This window comes from Agelaius phoeniceus, chromosome 1, assembly GCF_051311805.1.
Source record: "Agelaius phoeniceus isolate bAgePho1 chromosome 1, bAgePho1.hap1, whole genome shotgun sequence".
In the NCBI taxonomy this organism is placed as follows: domain Eukaryota; kingdom Metazoa; phylum Chordata; class Aves; order Passeriformes; family Icteridae; genus Agelaius; species Agelaius phoeniceus.
The window spans coordinates 141,870,520-141,893,548 of NC_135265.1; the positions used below are offsets into that span (position 1 = coordinate 141,870,520).

The 23,029-nt window shown below is 36.0% G+C and overlaps 2 protein-coding genes across 3 annotated transcripts in view; one reads left to right on the forward strand and one right to left on the reverse strand.

The window, feature by feature from the left end:
* The window catches only part of MRPL13 (mitochondrial ribosomal protein L13), a 28,867-nt gene extending 19,846 nt beyond the window's left edge, over nt 1–9,021 (reverse strand). The window contains exons 1-4 of the mRNA XM_054640338.2: nt 8,889–9,021; nt 8,217–8,340; nt 5,394–5,487; nt 3,634–3,694 (exon numbers count right to left, since the gene is read on the reverse strand). Coding sequence (XP_054496313.1) covers nt 3,634–3,694; nt 5,394–5,487; nt 8,217–8,340; nt 8,889–8,915 — 306 coding nt within the window. The 5' untranslated portion in view covers nt 8,916–9,021. The remainder of the gene's footprint in view (nt 1–3,633; nt 3,695–5,393; nt 5,488–8,216; nt 8,341–8,888) is intronic.
* MTBP (MDM2 binding protein) overlaps nt 8,979–23,029 on the forward strand; it is a 29,699-nt gene continuing 15,648 nt past the window's right edge. The window contains exons 1-13 of one of the 2 annotated variants that reach the window (XM_077188585.1): nt 8,979–9,110; nt 9,527–9,607; nt 10,567–10,640; nt 10,752–10,897; nt 11,371–11,429; nt 12,238–12,382; nt 13,904–14,018; nt 14,573–14,707; nt 15,470–15,564; nt 16,340–16,412; nt 17,988–18,105; nt 20,966–21,139; nt 22,245–22,358. In XM_077188585.1, coding sequence (XP_077044700.1) covers nt 9,035–9,110; nt 9,527–9,607; nt 10,567–10,640; nt 10,752–10,897; nt 11,371–11,429; nt 12,238–12,382; nt 13,904–14,018; nt 14,573–14,707; nt 15,470–15,564; nt 16,340–16,412; nt 17,988–18,105; nt 20,966–21,139; nt 22,245–22,358 — 1,405 coding nt within the window. In that variant the 5' untranslated portion in view covers nt 8,979–9,034. Of the gene's footprint in view, nt 9,111–9,526; nt 9,608–10,566; nt 10,641–10,751; nt 10,898–11,370; nt 11,430–12,237; nt 12,383–13,900; nt 14,019–14,572; nt 14,708–15,469; nt 15,565–16,339; nt 16,413–17,987; nt 18,106–20,965; nt 21,140–22,244; nt 22,359–23,029 lie in introns of both variants that reach the window. The other variant, XM_054641987.2, reaches the window with a different exon arrangement.

The following is a 23,029-nucleotide window of genomic DNA, read 5'->3' on the forward strand; positions in this document are numbered from 1 at the left end:
ATCTTTGCTCCCTCTCAAATCCGAGATTTAAAACTACATCTTTTAATCCTTCTGTATCAAGTACCTAGAAGTCTAATTTTGAAAGTGCTGATCTCATGCCAATCAGCAGTTTTGCACCTAAATAAAACTTCTTCAAGTTTTATTTAAAAAGTAAAGAAAATCCCAAACCTCTATGCATTCCAAACAACTACACCTCAAATCCAAAGGCTTACCTGTTTCCTTTATTTTCAAAAGATTGTCCTGGCAAAGAAAACACACCAAACCCTATACAATCAGATTGGGTTTTTTTTGCAACCTCCAATGGAAACTAATGCTGCCTGCCCACTTATATCCTAAGAGATTATTGCTGCCATACAGAACATTAACATTATATTAACCTGAAGAACAGAGTGACTGTTTTGAACTACAGCGACAAAGTCTCATGGTGCACCTAAAGAACATATTTAATAGTTTTGCTTATGGGTGGTCCAAGAAATTACATTCAATCTAAGTCAGACAAATGTGAACAAGCTCCTTTTTTTTTTCTTCAATCAGCAGTTCTTAAAGTAGCCCAGCCAAGTTCATTAGACGAGTTCTATTCTCTGCTATTTTGAAGAAGAGCAGACAACTGAAAACAGTAGAAATTTTAGACAGATTCAGAGACACTCCCTCCTCATGTCTCTCAAATGAACTCACAAGTATTTAAGGTAAAAATGTGCTAGACGATGTACTTTTGTACTTTTTAAGGTAAAAATGTGCTGGACTATGTACTTTTGCTATCTTTTTGTTAACATACTAATTTTCACCCCTGCATAAACACGAATTTTTCTGAAGTGCTGAAAACCTTGGCAAAACGAACGAGGAACATTAAGTTAAACTCTTAAGTTAAAATCAACTACACAGACTTCTTTCTGCATTCACTGCCTCATATTAACAATGGAAAAAAAAATGCAGTCTTTTTCTAATCTCAGGTACAAAATCATACCTCAGAGATCAGACATATATAATTGGACAGGTGAGGTTTTTTATTCCTTTCAACAAAGAAGAGAAGTCCTGGATACAAACAGTTGCCATAGGAAGCTTCCAAGACCTGTCTGGATAAACTCCCAGCAGCTTTATCTGACTAATAGTTGACACTGCTTTGAGTAGGAAGTTGGACTAGAGATTTCCTCAGATTCTCTTCAATCTGAATCATCCTATGGATGATACCACAGTAACCTTCTCTAAATTCTGACAACTATACTTATGGCTTTCAGCCTCCCATGTAAGCATAAACTACAGCATTTTGCATCAAATTACTCATTACAATCTTTTTAACCAGCCATTAGCTGTGAAGCAGGTTTTCCTAAAACACTTTGTATACTAGAAACAAAACTAACAGAAAAATATTTATCTTGAGGATTTGCATGTTTGAATTGAGATATATGTAAATAAAGACAGTGCTAAGCATTCCTGCAGTCCTACTATATACACACACACTCAGGAAGTCTTATATAAACTGAAAATAGTCAAATACATTGCAAAATCTCTATGTAGCACCATGGAAGTTTACAACATCTTTTCCTTGGAAGTAGTCTCTTCCATTAATTTACTGCCTTCATTTCTATAACAACACTATTTCCAAAAGCAATGATGACTCATCCTAATGAACACTACCAGGATGAATTAGCAGGAGGCAGTAAGTCCAAGGGCAGACTAAGAGCAGTAGCCTCCAGGATGAAAGTAACACTTTAGAAATGAAGATTCAGATGCCAGAGGAAGATACAGCCTGCTTTCTACAATCTTCCTAATTCCACTGGCTTCACAGGAACTGAATTTAACGTGATTAAAACAGAAAGGAAGTGAAATAAAGTGATTTAAAAAGTCTTGATAATAACTATGTGTCATTTAGATTATGATTTGAAGATGCATATGCATGTTACTTAGGCTGATGTTCTCTTTACAGTACTACTTTTTTCAGATTTCAAAAGCTAGTTCTAAAAATAAAACCTGCTAATAAAGCATCATCATAATTTCCATTTTTGTCATATCCCAGTGCATTTCACACCAATACAATTCAACTAGTAAACAAGTGTTTCCAGCCACAAAAACCCATTACAGCTACACATACAGAATGTTTCTTGCCAAATTAACACCCACTACTAATTATGATAAAAACACGTCAGATATTTTTATGAGAGAGCAACTGAATGCTTTATCTCCAATAGAACGACAGAGTTAATTGCTGAAGATTCTCCACCATTGTGTTAAAAAAATAGTGTCTGCTGCTAAATTAGACCAAGACTTGAGCCACATCATTTGCTGAGCCTTTGTGCAACATGCTTTGGTTTTTGGCAATGCATTTAATCCTCTTCTGTCTGCAGAGAAATTCATCTATGAGTCTGGCAATAGAAGAGGTCTTTCAGAACAAATGCCAGAAGGTAATTTAGAGAACATCCAAGTCTCATGCCCTAACAAGTTGTGTTACACTGCCTCCCAGTGCTCAGCATCTGCCTGAAGCTCAAATGACCCTTATTGAAGAATCCATTTTAGACATGGAACTATCAGTAATTCTCAAAGGAATTACAACTATCTTAGAGGCTGTTTGCAAAAGCATTTGTTTTGAAAAATTCTAGACAGAACATTATATGGAAATGTAGGATTTAGTTTCATTTTATTTAAAGTTGTGACAGTAAAAACAGAAACCAGGCAAATTCATATGGTGGACTACTTTTCATTGAGTACTTGCACTTGTATAAGGCAGACTTGGGACAAACCAGGATTTCCAAATAATTGATAAAACCCATGAATTTTACAGCAGACAAAATTTCTCTAGGTAAAGGAAAAAAACTTGAATATTTTTATATAAAGTGACCCAAATGAAAGTATTTCAAAGTCAAAACCAAACATAAATGCCTATTGATCTCTGTGGGTCTTGTATCATGCTCTGAAACATTAGTACTTAGAGAATTCAGTCCTCCAATGCTGTCCATTCAAACCTCTAGAAGTTATTTCACAACTGTGTAAGTCAAAATGTTCGTATCTGGCTCCCTATTTTTTTACTCAGTACAAACACATGAACACTGCATTTCAGAATATACAATAGTCTAACACAGACAGTAAATAGGCTTATGTTCAACATAATCAACTTCACCATTTCTTTCACAGACCATGAACACACAGTATTTCAGAAAATATTTAAAAAAATATCATCACTTATAACCTACCATTGAATTTCACTGGGAAAAAGAGGCAGATGCACTTTCTAACGTTTTTAAGATTAGCATTATTCTTGCTGACTCTTAAAAAAGCAGTAGGGTCATTAAGCTCAAATACAGCTTAGCTCAGTCAAACTGGAAGCAGTTCACTTATGAGAAAGGTCAGACCCTTGAAGCTAAAAGGAAGTAAATAAGTGAAAAATTAGTGAAGTAAACAAGTTTGATTTGCTCCTTTGGACAGCATGGAAGAATGACAAAAATACACAACTTACACTCTAACCCTGAAAACATTGTTTACAAAAATGGTGTCACAAGCCAAGCTTCTATGAACCACCAGCAGAATGTTTGTAATTTAACTTTAGATATGCAGGTAATTGATCCCATTTGTTTAGAGGAACTAATTAACTGGAAACTAACTAGTTTCACAAATGAAAGTGAAGAAGGGAAAAACACTTACAGCAGTTGGATCCTTCAAATGGAGCTGAGTTGCTGTCACTTGCTTGAAACCACCAGGATAACTAGGAAAATGAAACAAAGGTACAAGATTAATTCTGCATGCTCAAGCACGATGTTAACAAAAGTATCACTGCATCTTGAGCAATGGTGTAATGGTATTACAGGCCCTCACAAAAGGAAATTGTTCTCATGAGCCCAAAACCTGTATTTTATTTATCTTGTCAACTATCTAATTTCAACACCATTTGTGCTTTTTTGTTTATTCACTTGAGTATGATAAACCTTGTGCTTCACAAACAGATGGATATGTTTTTAAAACTGCTTATTAAATACACCATAACAGCTATAGAATACAACAGAAATCAGATGCAGAACTCTGAAATATTTCCTAATGACCAAGACTCACAACCAGTTTGTGGCTGACATAAGAGACATCCATTTTGAACTGTGTTTATTATTTTCTTGCTACTCTAAATAAATCTTAGCAAGACTTGGCATATCTACAGTAATAAAATTTTAATTTTACTGCAATGGATCCATCTTTCTAAAGCCTATATGACAAGCTGAAGCTGCACTAATTCAGATCTCTGCATAAGCTTTAAATGAATGATAGCATGGAGTAAGAAATCACATGGAAGTCAGGTAATGCTACATTTCATTTTGATTGAATTACATTATTAGGAATCAGCCTAAGTGAAATGAAAATAGTCCCAGCATCATGAAGACATGTCCACTGAGCTGCAGGGACTTAAATATTAGCTTTAAGTGTACAGTTCTTTTTACTTATTCAAAACTAACTTAGGTACTTAAGCAAGTGCTTTACATACATGTTAAGTTTTTAGAGAAAATTTTAGGTCATAGGGGAAATGGAGACAAAAAAAGCACACAATAATTTCCATCACCTTCGAACAAGAATTTCTCAGCAATTCAGCAATTTCAGGATTGCACCATTAGCACTAAAAAATTAGCATTCTCAGTGTAATTTATTCATCTCTCCATTGGATACATTGTGACACTCAGAGATTATTATGAATTAATATCACTGCTTAAAATAGGAGCACTGAAATGATCATCAACTCCACTGTAAACAAGTTATGTCTAGCAGAATAATATATTTTACACTACTGTGTATAACAATGTACTCTACATCACTACAGCTTGAGAGCATTTCATTTTTATTTTCATTTTTTCATTTTTATTTTATTTCATTTTCATTTTTAAATTGTTTTTCCAACTTTTTTTTCATCCTGATTCACTATTTATTCTTAGGTAAACAGGTCCTGGTAGGATAAAATAATTGAAGTTGGTGACTCTACATATATATATATATATATATATATATATATATATCTTAAATGTGCCAATAGCAATTTCTTCTATTACACAGTAAACAGAATGGTTCAGATCATTGGGTCCAGAGGTTAACACAAGACACCTCATTCACCAAATCTGTTAACTTATTCAATTGTTCTGACTACTTTTGAGTCAATTATTTCCCTAGCAACATACACTGGGTATAAAAAAAACAAAAAAAACAAAAAGACAAACACAATAAGAAAGAAAAGAAAAAGAAAGAAGGAAAAAGGTTTACACCATTTAAAACACCATGACACATGCAAATAAACAACACCCCCCCCAAGAGTTAAAGTAGGAATTCCCTTTTAAAGCAATATGCTAAAAAAGACTTCAATTATTAAGAAAATATGACATAAAATTTACCACAAGCTCATTGCCACAAGCTTTATTTACTATAAAGCTTACCCAGTATGTGAAGAATATACTTTCTGTTCCCATTTGTTGCCAGAGAAGGCAATATGTCTTGTATTTATTATGACAACATGATCTCCACAGTCATCTGCAAGGTAGAAGTGGAAGATATTAAAGAAAACCACAGAGGGGATCAATCAAAGTAACAACTATTATGTGAGCAATACAGACATAGCAACATATGAATACACCTTCCATAAACCTGAAATTTAAAGATCTCAGCTTTTTGAGTCACACCATCCAAATGAGCATTTAAATACCAACGTTAATTACTATTTTTAGTGCTACCAGGTTAGAAGGCAGCTAAGCAGGTAAAATACCATCAGACCAGATGCCTAAACTATTGCAAATATTCAGCTAAGATTTGGAAATCTGGCTTACAGGCAAATTTCTATTCTATTCAACACATTACGCTGCATATGCACCTGCATTTAAAAAAAAAAAAAAAAGCAACAAAACAGGAAAAAAAAAGGTTAGTTCCAGATGATCCTAATTTTTTTTTTATTTTACTTTCTCAGAAAAACTGTATCAGTGTTCAATGAAGGACAGAACATTTTGGGTAATTAAAATACTTCTATTAAATAGTTACATTCTCAGGCTAAATATATAAAACAAACAAAAATATCGCATCGAGGGAAGTGGGGTAAAAGCCCTAAAAACACCACCCCTTACAGCTCTGTTGGGAAAAACCCCACAATTTCATCTATTCAATGGAAGCAAATGTTACAGCATATACACATTTAGAGTTATACCAGCAACTTTAACATCAAAATTCTTTAGGTGCGAGGTTTATATTCTATTACCAACATCCTGCCAGAAACAGTTGATTTAATAAGACTTCTGTAGTAATAAAGTGCTAACAGAACCTCTATTATCTCAAAAATATCACATAAATAGGAGAAAAGATGTAGTTTTTAATTTTAGAAGCAATGATCCTGAAATCAGCTATTCAACTGAAGTGAGAATGATTTCTCCAAAGTTCAGCCTCATTTGCATCACCATATTAGAACACAAGTATTTGAAGAGGCTCACTTGATTAAAACATTTTTGAGTAGGTAACAAAGCAAGGCTTAAATTGACCGTGCATTTTTATAGGAGCATGTAATTAATCAAAGCAAGTTTCACACCTTAAGGTTTTTATTAATTTTTAATCTTGTATTCTTTTAATGCTCCACTTTCAATTACAGCTGAAGTGCAAATGCAATATACACACCCTTACTGCTCCAGCCTTTCACTGCTGACAGTTCAGTTCTAAAAACACTGCATGTCTTCATAAATGTCAGGGAACTGACACTGGACTTTGTGACTTTTTGGTCTTTTGGTTGGGGAGATGACACAATAAGCTCATCTTAAGGACATTTCTGACAACAGTTTTCCACTTGCATGAACACTGAATTAACAATTACCAAATTAAAAACAAAACAATAAAAAAAATCTTCCTGATGTTACTCTGTCCAGGGAGCTGTTATCTTGCAGGCACTAAAATATTTGTTAGTTCAAAAAAAGAAGCATCAAGTGCATAAAGCCCAAGTTCCTGCATACTTTGCTTGCCTAAATGTCTCAGTAGCAGTTACCAAGCAATTGGTATCAACATGTGTAAAGCAATTAGTACTGATTTACACAACATTTTAAACAAAATGAAGTTATCCTTGAAATACTTTCTGAGACTTTACAACTTCACAGACATAAAAGTATCAAAGTTCTTTTGCACAGGGTAACCAAAACATTTTCCTCTCAGCATCTGCTTTATTTCTCAAGACAGCCTTAAGTCTCCAGTGACATCTTGTGGATACAACAAAATTTGCAACAGCAGAACTGCGACATTTAAGGGTCTTGACAACACTACAAATCCCACCTCCTACTGTGAAATAGATCGAGTATAATTTTACTATGTACACTTCAAGACGTATGAGCCAACTTCAAGGCTTCCTTTATGTTACAGTAATGTCTCTGGAAAAATCTGCGTGGGTATTACAGGAAACATTGTACCAGTGGTGTGAAAGATCAACTTTTTATTATTTATAAAATGCTTATCCTCATGAGACAGCACTACAGCATTACAAGTAATGAACAGGATTACAGATGCATCTTTATAGGTGAATTTCTAATTTGCAGAAAAATAAAATGATGGCTTTGTTTAAACAAGACACCTTTCAACAATGATTGTTGCCCATTAAAGGACAGGTCCCAGCCTCCTCATCACAGAATGTGTGAGGCAGGAAGGCTTTGAAGGTCATGTCATCTAAACCCAGTGCTCAAAGCAGGACCAGCTTCTGAAAATCTCCACAGATGGAGACTTCACCACCTCCTGGGCAACGACATCCCATTACTCTCAGAGTAAAAAATATCTGATGTTCAGAGTATCCTGTGTTTCAGTTTGTGCCCACTGCCTCATGAAAACAGGACTCCTTGGCATCTTATTCAGAATGAAGCACTCCAAGACTGTGGTCCTGGGCAGCTATTGAAAGGAAGTACTCAGATACTTATTTATGTGCACTTTGAACTAAATCTTTACATTTAAGATCAACAAAACATATTGTGAGTTTTTTTAAAAAATGAAAGAAGAGCCCACTGTAATTCAGCTACTCAAAGTGAATTACAAATTCATAACATCCTTCATAAGTATTGGTAAAGAAACAACATTAGGCTGTGAAGGGATACGATGGAAAAAGATAAAAAGGAAAACCAATTAATTTTAAATTTATAAACAATTGAGGAATGTAATCTTTTATACAAAGTTTGATTTTAAAACTGAAATTAGAAGAAACATGCATGTTGAAGAAAAGCAAATTTGCTTTCATTCGTTGCTATACTCACTTAGTGCATGATAAATAGGTTTATGTCTGCCTTCGAGTCTGATTACAGTGGCAGCTGCTAGTTTTCCTGGGGGCTGCATCTTCGCATCGAGGAGGTACCACGCTCGACCAAAAGTAGCCCATTGCTGAAAAGAAAGAGGGTCAGTACTTATCATAGGGAAAACTCACATTGGCGTAATCTATCTTCCTCAATTAAAACAACACTTCTTTTACATTCAAATAACACTAGAAGGAATACTGATATGCAGCACCATCCCCTTCAAATAACCTTTAAATGGACGGAGCACTGCGATACACGCACTGCAGGGCGATGTACACGGGTAACACCACTGACAGGTTACCGGCACCGAGGGCTTTGTTTCAAAAACGCAGATCTCCTGCTGCAAGCTTCCATTATGGCTACACGAGCCGTAACATCGCTACAGGACACTGAACGCCCAAGGTCTCCTTCCTTCGCGGTGAAGGGCACAGGTCTGCGAGTCCCCGTCCCCAGCCATGCTGCACACAGCGGTTCCTGCCAGCGGCACCCTCAGGTGACACCGGGGGCAGCCCCGGGGCGCTCCAGGGAGGGGGGGGCCTGCGGATCCTCGGTGCCCGCCCGCTCCCTCACGGCCCCGGGGCCCCGTCCCGGCGGCAGCGAAGGCGCCGCAGGCCCGGGGGAGGCCGCGCTCACCTGGGCCGCCCGGCTGTAACTCGCCATGCCGCGCGGGGCGCGCAGGGAGAGGCGGCCGCGGGAAGCGGAAGCGCTGCCGTGCGGAGGGCGGTGCCGGGCGGCAGCGCGGGACCTTCGGAGCGGCGCCCGCCGCGGCCCGGCCGGCCATGGAGCGCTACGTGCTGCTGCTGAGCTGGGCCGAGCGCAGGGCCCAGGGCGGGCCCGCGGCAGCCACCGCCGCAGGTACCGCCGGGGACGGCTGGGGCTGGGCGGGCGGTGCTCTGGTGTCTGGGGGGCTCTCCTGGCTCCTGCCCCCCTAAACACCCCTTTGCTTTCGGGCTGAAAGTCTTTGGTGCCTTTAACCTGCAGAAACTTCAGGGGGGTTCCTGCTTTATTGTGATGGTGCCATGTAACTCCGTAATGCGTTCCGGAGCGTGACTTAAAGGAGAATTTAGGAAAATTTGTTTTTTTTTAAACTGCTTTTTTTAAACTGCTTAAACTGCTTAGGTGATAGTTCTGTTAAAAACCCCAATCAGTCCCTTTCCCCTTCTTCCCTAAATTCACTTTCTAATATCACACTGAATTTTATATGCATTTGCAAGAAAGGAAGATTTAACTTTCATAATTCAGTAGTTTTAAGTTTTATTTTCTTTTTCCAGCTGGGACTGCTGCAGACATGTATCAGTTCCTGAAAGAAAGTTGTAATGCATCTATAAATGCAGATGTGGGCACATTCCCAGGTAAATACGGCAATGCACAGTGAGGTGGGGCAAACGCTATTGAGGAATTGGCCTATGCGTGTTCTGTTGGGGGAGACAAGTCAGAAATTCAGGTAAAAACCCAATTGCTGTGGGGTGGGCCTGTTCCTGCTGCTCCTGTTGCTGTAGAGAACCTGACATCATTTCTGCAGCTAAGGTGTTAGGAGATGATTAGATTGATTGGTTCTGAGAAATTAAGGGGAAGGGTTTTGAAGAGTTGACAATTTCCAGTCCAGTTGAGCAAGGAAGAGTAGGAAAGGGCTTGATTCTAAGGTCAGTGGGAAATGGGATATTTTAGTTACTCCTATAATGTCTTCTAATTTTTTCAGTAGAAATAATGCTTGTCTGTTGGGTAACAATTCAGAACCTTAATCCATGAATATTAAATCATTTTTTAACTTTAGAATAGATGTCTTAAGGTCTGCTTTAGTACTTTTAGGGGCTGTGTGTTTGTGTTTTGTTGTTTTGGGGTTTTTTAATCAAAAAATGCTTTCTTAGTTCTTTACTTGGTTTGGATATCTACTGTTATAAGCTCATCTTGTCACAGATGTCATATAATTGGGATCTATGTGGGAAAACCACTGTAAACTCTTAAAATTCATGGAGATGGAAATGTTAAGCTGTTTTCAAGTTCTGTGCTTTTTATTGCATAGAAATAATGATAGAGCATCTCATTTTGTGAACTCTAAATCATATTTCTGAAAGGTGTTACTTAGTTCAGGTCTGATACAGATGGTCCAAAGAGAAAGCAATGTTACCCAGAACAGAAAAGAGGTCAAGTGTTTTCTTACTTACTGAGAAAGTGCCAAAGGAAAGTAGAACTCAAGTAATTGTTGCACAATAAATGACTTACAGAGTCTTTTAACAGAGATGTTCATTACAATAAGAAGAATAGATTACAGTGAATTGATTAATTTAAATAATTGTTTATCTCTTTGCAGCTTGCTCAGTGGCTGGTATTCCAGGTGCAAAGAAATGGTATTTTGCAAGTCATGTCATTTGTGGTTATTATCAGGTAAGACAAATTCTTCTAGAGTATAAGTTCCTCACCATCTGCCTGTAGAACAAGCTAAAACTGTGATGTTCAAAACTCTTTTTGCTTATTTAAGTCTTTTTATTTGATTAGTTCTGCAGTTCTGACTGGGAGGAAATAAATGTTGACACACAGAAAAATGAAGACTCTTACCAAGCAAGCATTGATGAGAACCTGGGAACCACACAAAGTTTTGAGGAAGATGACAGTAACAGTCAGGAATCACTGTCTCTGACTGAGTATGTGTATTATTATTTTTATTTAAAGAACAGTGATCTGACATCTATCAGCAATGACCCAAGGGGATCAAGAAGGTTTAACAAGTGAGAGTTATTACCAAAGCAGAAGTTAACTATGAACAATCCCCTACTAGCACTGGAAATACTTTTATTTTGTTTAGCATAGCTTTAATTTTTTACAGAAGATTTTACAGGATAACTGAATAGTTTCCTAACAGCCAATGTTCTATATACAAAAATTTCTTGCTAATTCCTTTTGAATCCTAATTCCAGTTTTACTTCAGATTATTTTCATGTCATTAGTCCTACTTCTGTCTTAGTAAAAGAGGAGATGATTTCTCATAGCCTAGGTATGTTTGTGCAGAGTTTTAAAGATGTAAGATACATCAAGTACCATTCATTAGTTTTAATGTTTTGTTTCTGAATGACTTTGTTTATATTTTGGTTCCAAACATGTTGTTCTTCATTTTTAGTATCTATGATGAAGCTGCTGAAAGTCTACATCAATTAGCTGATAAATTGCCTGCCCCAGGTAATCTGTCTTTAAAAACCAATTTCATTAGACTTTATCTTGTTTGGTAAAGGGATAGTGAATGGAAAAGTTCAGAGAACCTTAGTTTGGTAGCTTGAAGGTAGTTTAGGAATTTGAGCATGGTTGGCATTGCAGATCAGTTTGAGGACTAGTTTGCTGCTTGTTTCTTTGACAGGCTATAGTTCAGTAGAGTTTAAAATAGCTATATAATAAATTGGTCTATCTGAAATGACACCAAAGTAATCATAGACAGTAAGCAATACAAAACTCAACATCTTCCTTTTTTTATAAGAAATTTCTTGTGTTGATATCAGGCTTACATCTGATTTAACAGCTTGTGAGCCAAGAAGATGAGGAGGAAAATACATCACAACTGTTGGATTGGGATTTTCTAAACTGGAGATACATATCACCTTGCATGTTAGGGTTATACAATGATGTAGAAGTTCATTTGGGATAACAAAGGAACTCAAGAAGAATGAAAAATAGCAGCTTAGAGTGTTAAAAGCAGGAAAAGGACATAGCTTAGTTGTACGGGAGAGAAATCTCATCTATCAGTGCTGAGTGAGAGAGAAGAAAGGGACAGAACTTTTCATTGTCACTGAGGGAATGGTGAAATATTTTGGGTTCATCAAAGAGGAGCAGCAAGTGATGAGTTAAAATGTGTGAAAAGTGTTTTAAATCCTGTAGTTACTTGATCTTTTTGCTGGTTTTAGTGCAATCAATGATAACCAATACTATTCTATCCTTAAATGACTGAAAAATGTACTGAATCATGATATTTGAATCATACACAACTATTTTATAGGCAGAGCAATGGTTGATGTAATCCTGCAGGCTGTTGAATGTGATGGACCCAAGTTAAAGGACTGCTTACCTGCTATTGGTGCCCTGAAACACCTGAGAGAGTGGCACTCTGCACAGATCACTATTGCTGCAAGTGATGCTAAAGGGTATGGCATTTATTTCAGGGCTAAAACAAGGTCACTTCTGCTTTGTGTTAGCATGGATCAGTGGGTTGAAATAAAAACAGCTTGTTGGGTACTTTACATGTTTACTTTGAAAATGCATGAATTAGTTGTCTGTTGTTGTATGAGGGGAGGAATTACTCATTCTGATTAATTGTAAATGCATGTCCTAACCACAGAAGCAGGCAAAAAAGTCAGTCCTCTGCACTTTTTGTTTTCTGTGGGAGCAAAGAGTAAAATATTTTCTCTTCCCTTTCCATGGGTTCAGTGTGCATACAATGTTTTCATGTTGTATTATGCTATGGGATAACTTGTATATTGACTGTAGTTTTCCAGATTTTTTAAAGTAAATCCATACTACTGCTGATTTTATTTTAAATTTTATATTTCCTTTGGTATTACTTTTCAGGGAGGAAAAGTAGAGTGCCTCATTTGTCCCTTTTGAAAAAGGAGTATAAATGCTCTATTACTTCCTGTATGTTTTTCAAGATTCTGTTAGTATGAAGAGTTACTGAGACTATTAATTCAAGTTGAAATCAATTCCAGTAATTTACTTACTGTCCTCTAATTGACATATAAAGTCCATGATATATCTCACCATATAAACCACAGAGATTTGGGGTTTTTATCCTATTAAGTGAATGATTGTGCGGATACTGAACAACTTGGCAAGGTCTCCACTTTCCTTCCCCTCCATGTCCAAAAGATTGAAATTTGCTTCATAGAGTACATGGTTAAACTTAATCCTAAATGAATAAAACTGTTTAAAAAGGTGCATGTTCAGTCCTTGGATAGAATAAGCAATATACCTACTATACAGTATCTCCTGAGGTGTGTGGAGGACAAGAAAGTTACTCAGTGACTTTCATGAACGCTTGATCTCAGTGCTCATTGATATCATCCTGTGGAACCAGCTTTTGACTGAATAAATTTTTCTGCTGCTTTTTATGTAAAGTGAGATTATTTGAGTGTAGAAGATCTCTGATTAGTTATTTCACTTATTCTTCCTGTTCTGTTGATGGTGCTGATTTCCCTTGGGAGACAGACTGCCAGCAGAACCCACAGCTACTGGCTGTTCTCTCTTGTTGAATTTAGATAATGCTTGTGCTGCAGTCATATCTGCATTTAGAGGGTTAACTACAAACCATATGGGCAGACCAGTGATAGCCCCACTGATGGCTGCCAGGCTTTGCTGCAGCTTCTAGCACCCAACATTACTGTGCTGTGCTTGCAGCTTGCCATTGCCAGCCTTATGTGATGTCAAAGTTCTTTCCTGTCACTTTCATGGAATATATGAACAACTTTCTTTACAAGCCCTGAATGAGCAATTCTACAATATTTTTTACTTTGTGGAATGTAGAGCTTTTATAAAGCTTTGTTGTCTGTCCTGACATACACAACATTGTTTTGTGCTAAGAGGTCATAGGTGAATTCAGCCAAACTGCACTGCATGTTTATTGTAATGTTAAATTCAGTAAGATTAATTCTTTGATATTTTTACAGTAGCTGGCAAAAGATTGCAGACTATCTGTCAGCAGACTTCGTATCTTCAGATGATATAATGAATATTATTGATTTAAATGAACTCTGGAGAGGAAAGATTCAGATATGGGAAAGAAAGGTAAAATAACTTTTATTTTATTATTGTGGTGGTTATTTTTTAAAGCATATGTATACCTCATTTAAAGCATTTTTATGCAGTGCATTTTATACTTTAACTCAAATTTGGTTTCAACTATGTAATTCAAAGGTGATGTGTAATTTGTCTGGGTGGGTGGCAGGATGAAATGATAAATGAGATCAATGCATCAAGATCTGAACTTCAGAAATTCAGATGCTTCCCTCTGAAATTTTTTTTAAGCTTACTGTTCAAAATTAGATTGTTTTGTATCTATCACAAATCATTGTCATATAACTGTAAGTTATATGACATTGTTGCAAGCATATGTCTAATGTTTCTGCAAAACCTGAGACCTTTGTGACATTGTTTGCATTTTCAGTATTATGGTTTTGGATTTAATATTGGTTATCTAAGTCTAGTCTTTTTCTTAGTTTTATAGATCTGATAAAAAATAACATTAATTTTTTAAAATAACACATCTAACTAGCTGAAGAGAAGTAATTTTTATCTCTTTTTGACACATTTATCATCTTCCTTTTTTTTTTTGTTTCCAGTTTGCATCGGGAGTAGATTTTCCAGAATTTTGTATAAAGAGCACTTCAGCCAAGACATTCAGGACTGCAAATTTAAGTTCTTGCTTTGCTGCTAAAAAAGAATGCCAGTTGAGGAATACTGATACTTTGCCAGAAGCAAGTATTATTCTTGATCTTTCTTTGAGTTTTAGAATTCATCTGTTTTACTTTCCGGAGAAAATTAGTAATTGGGGAAACCTTGGTCAGAACTCAGTTATGTAGAGAAGTAATTATTGGATAAAATTGAGGAATACTTCTTTTGTACACTTGTGTTGTCAAAACAGGTCCTTAAAACTTCATCTGTTTGTTCTTACAAATACAACACCAGATTTTTTTCAAGTAGAGGTTGAGACTTTGTTCCATTTAGTACCCAAAATAGTTAAATTATGAATTCTGTATTTATCTAACTTCCCACTTAATTTTAAAAGTTTGAGTCTGGTTTTTTTTACACTTTGTGTTCCATGTTTTGTACTGAAAGTGGATAATTTATAGGAACTCCAGAATCATATGTGTTGATGAAAACAAAAATGAGCATTTGGAAAATTGGCTTGGAGTTTGTTATTTTCATTGTTAAAACATGTGTATTTTCTATTGCATTTGTCTGTTCCTGGTACATCATATTTTATTTTGGGTAAGAGAACTCATTTGATGCGCACTGTTGATGTTCTATAAAGTCAGATTTATCAAAAAAAAAAATTAAATACCTTCCTTTTTTATATAATTTAGTATGATGTTGTGAAATGTTTTTGTATTCCTTTATACCTCTTCCAGATGTTATCTGCAAGGCTAATATCTTCAGCAAAACACTTGAGGAACTTCTGATGATACAACATCATATATAGTGTTCTATATATAGGTTTTTATTTGATGTCTTTTCAGGTTTTTCATTACTATGGTCCTGCACTGGAATTTTTGCAGATGGTGGTGCTCTCTGATCTACCTTCCATTTTTATATCAGATCTGGAGTTTGAGCTGTATCCTTTTTCTAAGGATCTAAACTACTACTGATAATTGTCTATAGCAGAAAGAAAAAGATCAGCATCTACCCATGCAAGCAACAGGCAGATGAGGATAGTCAAGGGCTCATTCCATTCTAGCCTGCCAAAGTAGTCAATGATTCTTCCAACTGGATTTTTTAATTTTGAAATTTAAATTACATTAGCAGTAACCATGTATTGTTGATACTATCACACTAATAATTTGTCTGTTGATGTGCATGTTCTTTGTGGGAAAAGAATAGAGATGTTTATTCTGTGTAAGTTTAAAAAAAAGCCTCAAGCCTTTGTAATGAATCAATGTAGCATGCTTCACAATACAGGAACATTTGTTTACAAACTGTGTTTTTATTGTGCAGCAGCAAAATCTGTGGCAAGGTTTAGCAGAGGAGTTCTCTCTTGAGTGTGTGTGCTGCAGAGATCTCAAGATATATTACCATTGGTTTTTAAAAGTATGTACTTTTGGTTCTAGTCTTGGTGTACCTTAGGATGTATAAGCCTGCTATGATTTTGAATATATAAATATGTGTTTCTGTCAGCCTATAATAAAGATGTCAGTGGAGTATTTTGTCATACAACATTTTCAAGTGTATCACTTTACCTGTAAAGGTGAGTTTTCTTATGTTTTGTGCTACTGTAGTATCAAAAATTAGATGCTTGCAGTGCTTCTTTTAAATATGATGATAACCTGATTTGTAAAATAGAAGTGCATAGTTCTTTGTGAAGATGAGGTTCCTTAAACTGTTCCGTTCAGGAGCCTGTCAAGAAAGAGTAACAAGAAGACATCTACACTGCTTTTGGACCAGATTTCTTTTCTCTCTGGGAAGGTAAAACCTTTTTATATATGTATAGTAGAAAAATGAAGGTATCTATATTGCCTATAAGAGATATGTGAATAATATTTTTAAACCTGGTCTCTGTCTAAGCTTCTTCAATACTTAGTTCTAAAGCAAGCATGTATTTCAAAGGTCCATGCTATACATACCCACTGAAAAGTTTTCTCTTTATCTCAGCTAAATTTCAATCTCCTAAAACATTTTCTAATCCTATCCTGACAGATAATTTCTGTGCTTCTGTAATTGGGCTATTGATTTTTTTAGCAAAAGGCAGGCATGTGTGCAGCCCACAAAATGTATCTAGCTACTGTGAAATGGTAGGCTTTTTTATTTTATATGTGCATATTCTGATTTTGGCTAAAAAGAGTTCATGAAACATTTACAGTCCTACTCTTTCCCTCCTTCCTCTGCCTTGGAATGATATTGAAAGTATTAGTTTGAAGATGTTTTTCCTGAACATCCTATCACCTTTACATACAAGGTAATACATCTTGTTTAGGAAAGTGTTTTAGTGTTTATAAAATAAATCTATGCCATTCAAAACAAAACCTGCACTTTGAAAATGGTACACTTATTATGAATAACATATGTTTTTTGTTTACTGTGAAGATGGTATCCCATTATCAGGCTATATGTTTTATTTTCAGTTTGTTATTTGGGTTTTTAGTAACTCTTTTTCTCCCCTGCTACTCCATTCTCTGTTAGCTTAGCCAGAAAAGGAAAAGGTCCTTTTTCTAATGCTGTACCAAAAGTATCTTTTAAAATAGTTTTAGATTGGTAAATATCCCAGGTAATCTTCATTTTACTTCAGAGCACTGAACACTTGGTCATACACCTTTTACAATCAGAGGGCTCACATTTCTTCTAGTGTTTCTAAAGAAGGTGCCCAAACAGTGAAAACACATTCTCAGGTTACTTTTTAGAGTCTGCACATGTTGAATTGAATATATTTTGAAAATAACAGTTTCTCATAGGGATTTTTTTCAGTCTCCTGCTGGAAATACTGCATGTTTGTAGGCTTTTCTTATACCTGTAATAGCATTGCTTTATTGCTTGGGTATTCAAATATGTCTGCAATTTTTGTATTAGTGCTTATTGGCCTGAAGTCTATGTAGAAACATAGACATAGTCCAGTATCTGGTTAAGAGACAAGGTAATATGTAGGAAGGAAAATAAAAGAAGAAATTTTTTTCATAGGAATGCAGAGTCACTGATGCCTACTATTATCCCCAAATTCTCTTTTCATTCTGGATACTGCTCTACAAAAACATTTGTAACCAGGGTATAGAGACACTTGCAATACATAATAAATCTTTTTATGTATGAAATGGAAATTCAGCAGTTAATGATCCCTCAGTTGGACCAAAAATTAAACACAATTTTTACAGCTTTTGTGTCAAATGCAGTTCCATTTTGATTGATGTGAATGACAGGTATGTTTAGTGGAGATGTTTTTCTTCAGTTCAACTAGATAGATTTGAAATAGTGCCAAATCAGTAGCTCAAGAATGAAGTGTAAAACAGGTTTCACTAATATTGCATGTGTTAATTTGCTCTCCTTATTTAGGTGGGAGCTTTATTTACATTGCCATGTAATGTAAGCAGTGAAGTGATCCCATCTCCTGCCCAGCTGAGCAGCAAGAAATGGAAGGAATATATGGCTAAGAAACCCAAAGTCATTTCTGGTACGTGCTTTTTGTTTGGTTATATGTGTGTGTGTGTGTGTGTTTACATGGTGAGTTTTTTCTGTGCATTTGGGATTCTCTTTCCAATGAAATCAAATCAGTGATTGTAATCTTCATTGATATGATAAGATTTGGTGAATGCAAGTTCAGCTATGCAAACTTGTAGGAAGAAAAATGGTAACATCATGGCAAGCTTTGGGGAAACAAGACATCTCCTTTAAACCATTTTTGTGCCCTGTCTGTCAGTTAAGATCCAATTTCCACACATCTTTGTAAGGTGATTGTAAAATCCATGGTGGGAGGTTTACTTCTGCAGATGGAATTCCAGTCTGCTTCACTGAGGTGCTTCCCTTCTTTTTTAACTATTTCCAGAGGTTCTTCAGTGCACTTGCATTTAATTTCAATCTCTTCCTGGGAAAATGCAGACTATTAAGAAATGCTGAATGCCTCCATTCACCTGGGAGCCAGTGTGCTAAACCTGTGGTTGAGAACATGCTCCCTGTAGGTCTGCAGTGATGGCAGCTGACTCTCACACCCTGTGCCAGTGCTTAGAAACCTGATTCAGAAGGTGGGAGAAGAGAATCAGTGCAGACCAAGGCTGGGGGAAGTTTCTCAGTCAGCCAGTAAATGTGCTCTGCAAGTGGAGGCACTGTACAAGCAGTGACTGAGCTTTGTAAGCACTTGAAAACATCAGGCTAAAAAGAACTTGGTGGTAGCCCAGTGCTTAAAGTACTTAACTGGGACACAATGAAGTGCTGGATTCTGCCTTCTTTCATAATCTCGTTGTTTATACATGGTCTAATATATAATTAATGTAGATTCCAAGGAACAGTGACTATTGCTGTTGCCACTTTAGGACAATTTTTTTAAACGAGCATGCAGATCGGGATGTCTCATATTTGTGACTGATATTTTTTCAGGTTTAGGGACAGGAAAAAATTGAGAGGAATTATGTAGAGTTGTATAACAGGACAGAAACTTAATTATGGAATGGCTGCTGGCAGTGTTGCCTTTTTCCCAACCTGGAAATGAAACTTGAGATAATTTTAGCAAGTAGGTAATATAAAAGAGGATCTTTAATGAAGGCCTTCAGAGGCAGTTATGGAAAGTTGTCCACAAAAGCCCACCCCTGCTAAGGATGAGTACATTTATAGGTTTTTAGGAAATTAGCATAATTGATAAAAAGCACCAGTTATGGGGACAAATGGTGATGTAATTCCCCCCAAGTCAAGCCCTTTCTCTGGAGCCCCCATTCAGCACTAGTTGTACTTTGTCTATGAGTATGTATCTCAAAGAGTTGTTCTCAGCCTTGGTTCCCAGGAAGAGCCAAGATAGCATGGGGCCTTGTACCTCCTGGGGCTTGGAGCTCTGGAATTTTTGTCTTTCTGGTTAGGGAAAGGCTGTGGAAAAGTATTGGGAAAAATTAACTACTAATACAATAGGTGACAGAGTTACAAATATATGTGTGAAGAATATAGAGAACATAAAAAAGCAAAAAGGCAAAACCCAAATGGCATCAGCATTATATAGATTTAAAGTTATCTCTGCATGTTGGGAAGGGGTAGAGTATGGAGGGTGTGGAGCTGGTCACAGCAGCAGCATTTGTATTTGATGGGGAGATACTGCTGATGCAGTCAAATGAGCACAGGATCCCCAGTGTCTGCAGGATATTTGTCCTGTGCTCCAGTGGAAAGGTTTTGTACAATTATTAATTATTGTGTGATCAGTAATGCACAATAGGTTCTTATTAAGCCTCTTGAGTAAAATTCATAATAGGAGAAGAAACACTGCTTTTTAAATGTATTTTTTGTTTAATTGAAAACTGTTTATTTTTTAGTGGCTAACACTAATCTCACTCTACTAAGGATTTGTGAATCCTTAATCTCTCCCATATGTGGGGAAGGTATGATTCTTGGTATTGGTAGTTCTTAAATGCTAAGATTAAATTGTGAAATAAAAGGTTACCCATCAGGAATCAGCTTTGAGATGCCAAGATAAACAGGAAAAGGAGAATATTTCAAATGACATGGGAAACAGGACATTACGGCAAAGTTTCTAGCATAGTTTTTCTTTATTGTTATTTTTCTTACTCTGAATTTATATATTGAGATAGTGGGGTTTCCCCTCTTTTCCCATGTCCAACTATAAGTTTTCAACAAACATAGGAATATGTTATTTCTTGCTAACAAAAATTTATGACACTAATAAATGTTAAGTTCCCATAGAGTTAATTATTGAGACAGTCCTGCAAATATCTTATAAAATTAAAATATTTGACTTTTGAAATTTAATACATCAAGAAGTGTTCATTATCTTGATTGCTGTGTCTTCCAAGGTACTGTAAAATGTTTTCTGTGTGAAAAGATAGCAAACCCATCCTTTCACTGTTACTGTCAGGTCCCACATTAATTTACTTTCAAAACTGCATACTATATGCCAGTGTTCAAAAATAGAATGTCTTTATCTTTCATCCAGACACAAGGGTAAAGCAGGGAGTGAACCTTTTATTAATAAATAATGCAGTGTCCTTGGGAAGAGTGTGTACAATACTTCCTTTTCTTCTAGGTTTGTATGTTTGTTCATTGAACACTTACATTATTTTGATGCACATATGCAAAAAGGCCTGGTTTTACCCAGCAGAACAGAAACTTCTCTTTATTGTTTCATGGTAAAAATGTAACTTTGCCAGTTAAAGACTTGCCTCTTACTTAGCCCAGTTAAAGAGCTCTTGGTTGGTGATTAGTAAGATTTCTCACAGAACAGAAGAAAGCAAATGAAAGAATTTTGATGATGGATTATAGTTTGTTTTAAAGATGTTTTCCTGAAGGTGTTTCACAGTTATGTCTTGATGTTTGTTAAGTTCCAGAAATTGAACTGAAAGGAGAATCTTGCCGATATTATTTCTTGCTACAAGGCAATGGCTCTGGAGGATGTAAAGCAACCTTGATTCATTCAGCTGGCCAGATCAATGGGATGGCCACTCTTGCTGCAGTAAATGGAAAGCTAAAGGCAAAAGCAGAAGAAACAGAGTCAGGTAATAGTGATCACTTATTTTTTAATGAGTATCTGAATGCAGGCAAATGGTAAGTTCTAAATTTCGTAAGTTCCTTTTATTCACTCCAGTCAGTATTAAGGAAAACAAGGAGAAATATTACATCTTTTATGAAAGTGTCTTTAAAGAATATTTTTCCAGATCCATAAGAAAATATACTAAGAATTTACTGCTACCATATTTTTACAATTGACTATGCAAAGTTATTGTCAGTTATTTCTCATAATCGAGGTAAGTTGAAATTTGTTTATTGTAAAGGGACGTACAGGTAGTATTAATGCAAAAGAAATTTGTGAAAGCTTAAAGTTCAGAAAGTGTGTGTTGTTGGTGTAAAGACTGGCCAGCCCGTGCCAAAAATCTGTGTAAATATCTCTTGAAAGTCCTGTTTCACTGATGATTTAAAATAAAAGCTACAAGGCCAGTAGACAAGTTGAGTTTTGTTATAACCTTCAGTCCCTTTGCTGATGTTACTGCAGAATGTTTAGGGTATGAGCTGGCACTCCTATCCTAACTGCTCCACTAGGGAAGAGCAGGTGTGCAGCCATTTATCATGGAGTATTGTCATTTTACAACTACACCTACCAGATAACTCTACTAACTCCTGTATCTGTTTCAATAACACTGGCAGAGAAAAGGAGCACAGTGACCTGCATCTCATCTACTTAATTCCATAATATTGAAATAAATCTGTGTGTGGTAGGACTGACTACTCAGCCATTTATCCTAATTAAAATCCCATTAGTACAGTGTCAGAAGACTGAAAGTCCTTGACCATATGTTGGGAGAAAACTTTTCTTCCGTGGTATCAAACTTAGGATCTTGTTACCTTCTTTAAATGTTAGTCATGTTGTGTTGTCATTATACAGGTTTTGTACAGAAATTCAAAAATAGTCAGGCATCTCTTTGAAATGATCCTCCTGATGTTCAATTGGAATAAATTAGTTTGTTTTTTTGATGATTAGCCATATTTGAAAGTCTGGTTGTTTCTTTTGAATATGAGATTTTTATGTTTCCTATGTTTCTATCTTCTATTAAGTAACGACTCCAAAGAGAGATTTGTAATAAAAATTTCTTCTAATCTGTACAGGCTTTCATATTTCTGACTTTATCAAGTCTCTGCCATGCTATTATGGAGAGGATATTGTACAGAGAGAAACAAAACTGTCACGTCTCCAAGTCTTTGCCTTGAAGGAGTATCTCAGTAAGTAATGGGGAAGCTCTGGTAATTCTCAAACTGGTATTTAAAAGGTCTTTAGTTCACATTGGATGGGATGGCTCACCTTACAAAACCAGAGTTGTTTGACAACCAAAGTGTGTTGATGACTTTGTGAAGAAATAGCAGAAGTTTAAAAAGAAACTTGGAAGTACCTCCATGTTTCTCTGTCAGATAATGGAAAAGAGAACACTGTATTAGTGCTGGTGCTTGTTACATGAATACTCTGAATTTTTGAGCATAGTGTTGAAATAATTCTATGCAATTCTATGATGATTTCCCCAAAACCCTTTACTGCTGGATATGCCTTCTACAAAAATAAGAATTCTGGTTTAGGTTTTTCAGCTTTTTAAAATTTTACTCTTTCTTTGAAAAGTCTTAAGCAGCAGAGGAAAATCATGCATTGGAGATTTGTTAGATTTATCATGATGCATCATTCATAATAAAAACTTGAAGGATCATCCTCCTTAGATTTTTGACATTGCAGAGAACTCCATTTGAGTGTCCTGATTTTTTTTCCCATCTTAAGTATATTGCTTAAAGAGACTCAAGTAAAAGAAAAAATGCTTCAGAGAGGTTGTCTGGCTTATTGAAAATGGCATGCTGTAGAGGTAATTTAAGTGTATTATCATTAACAGAATAGCAGCTTAAAGAAAATA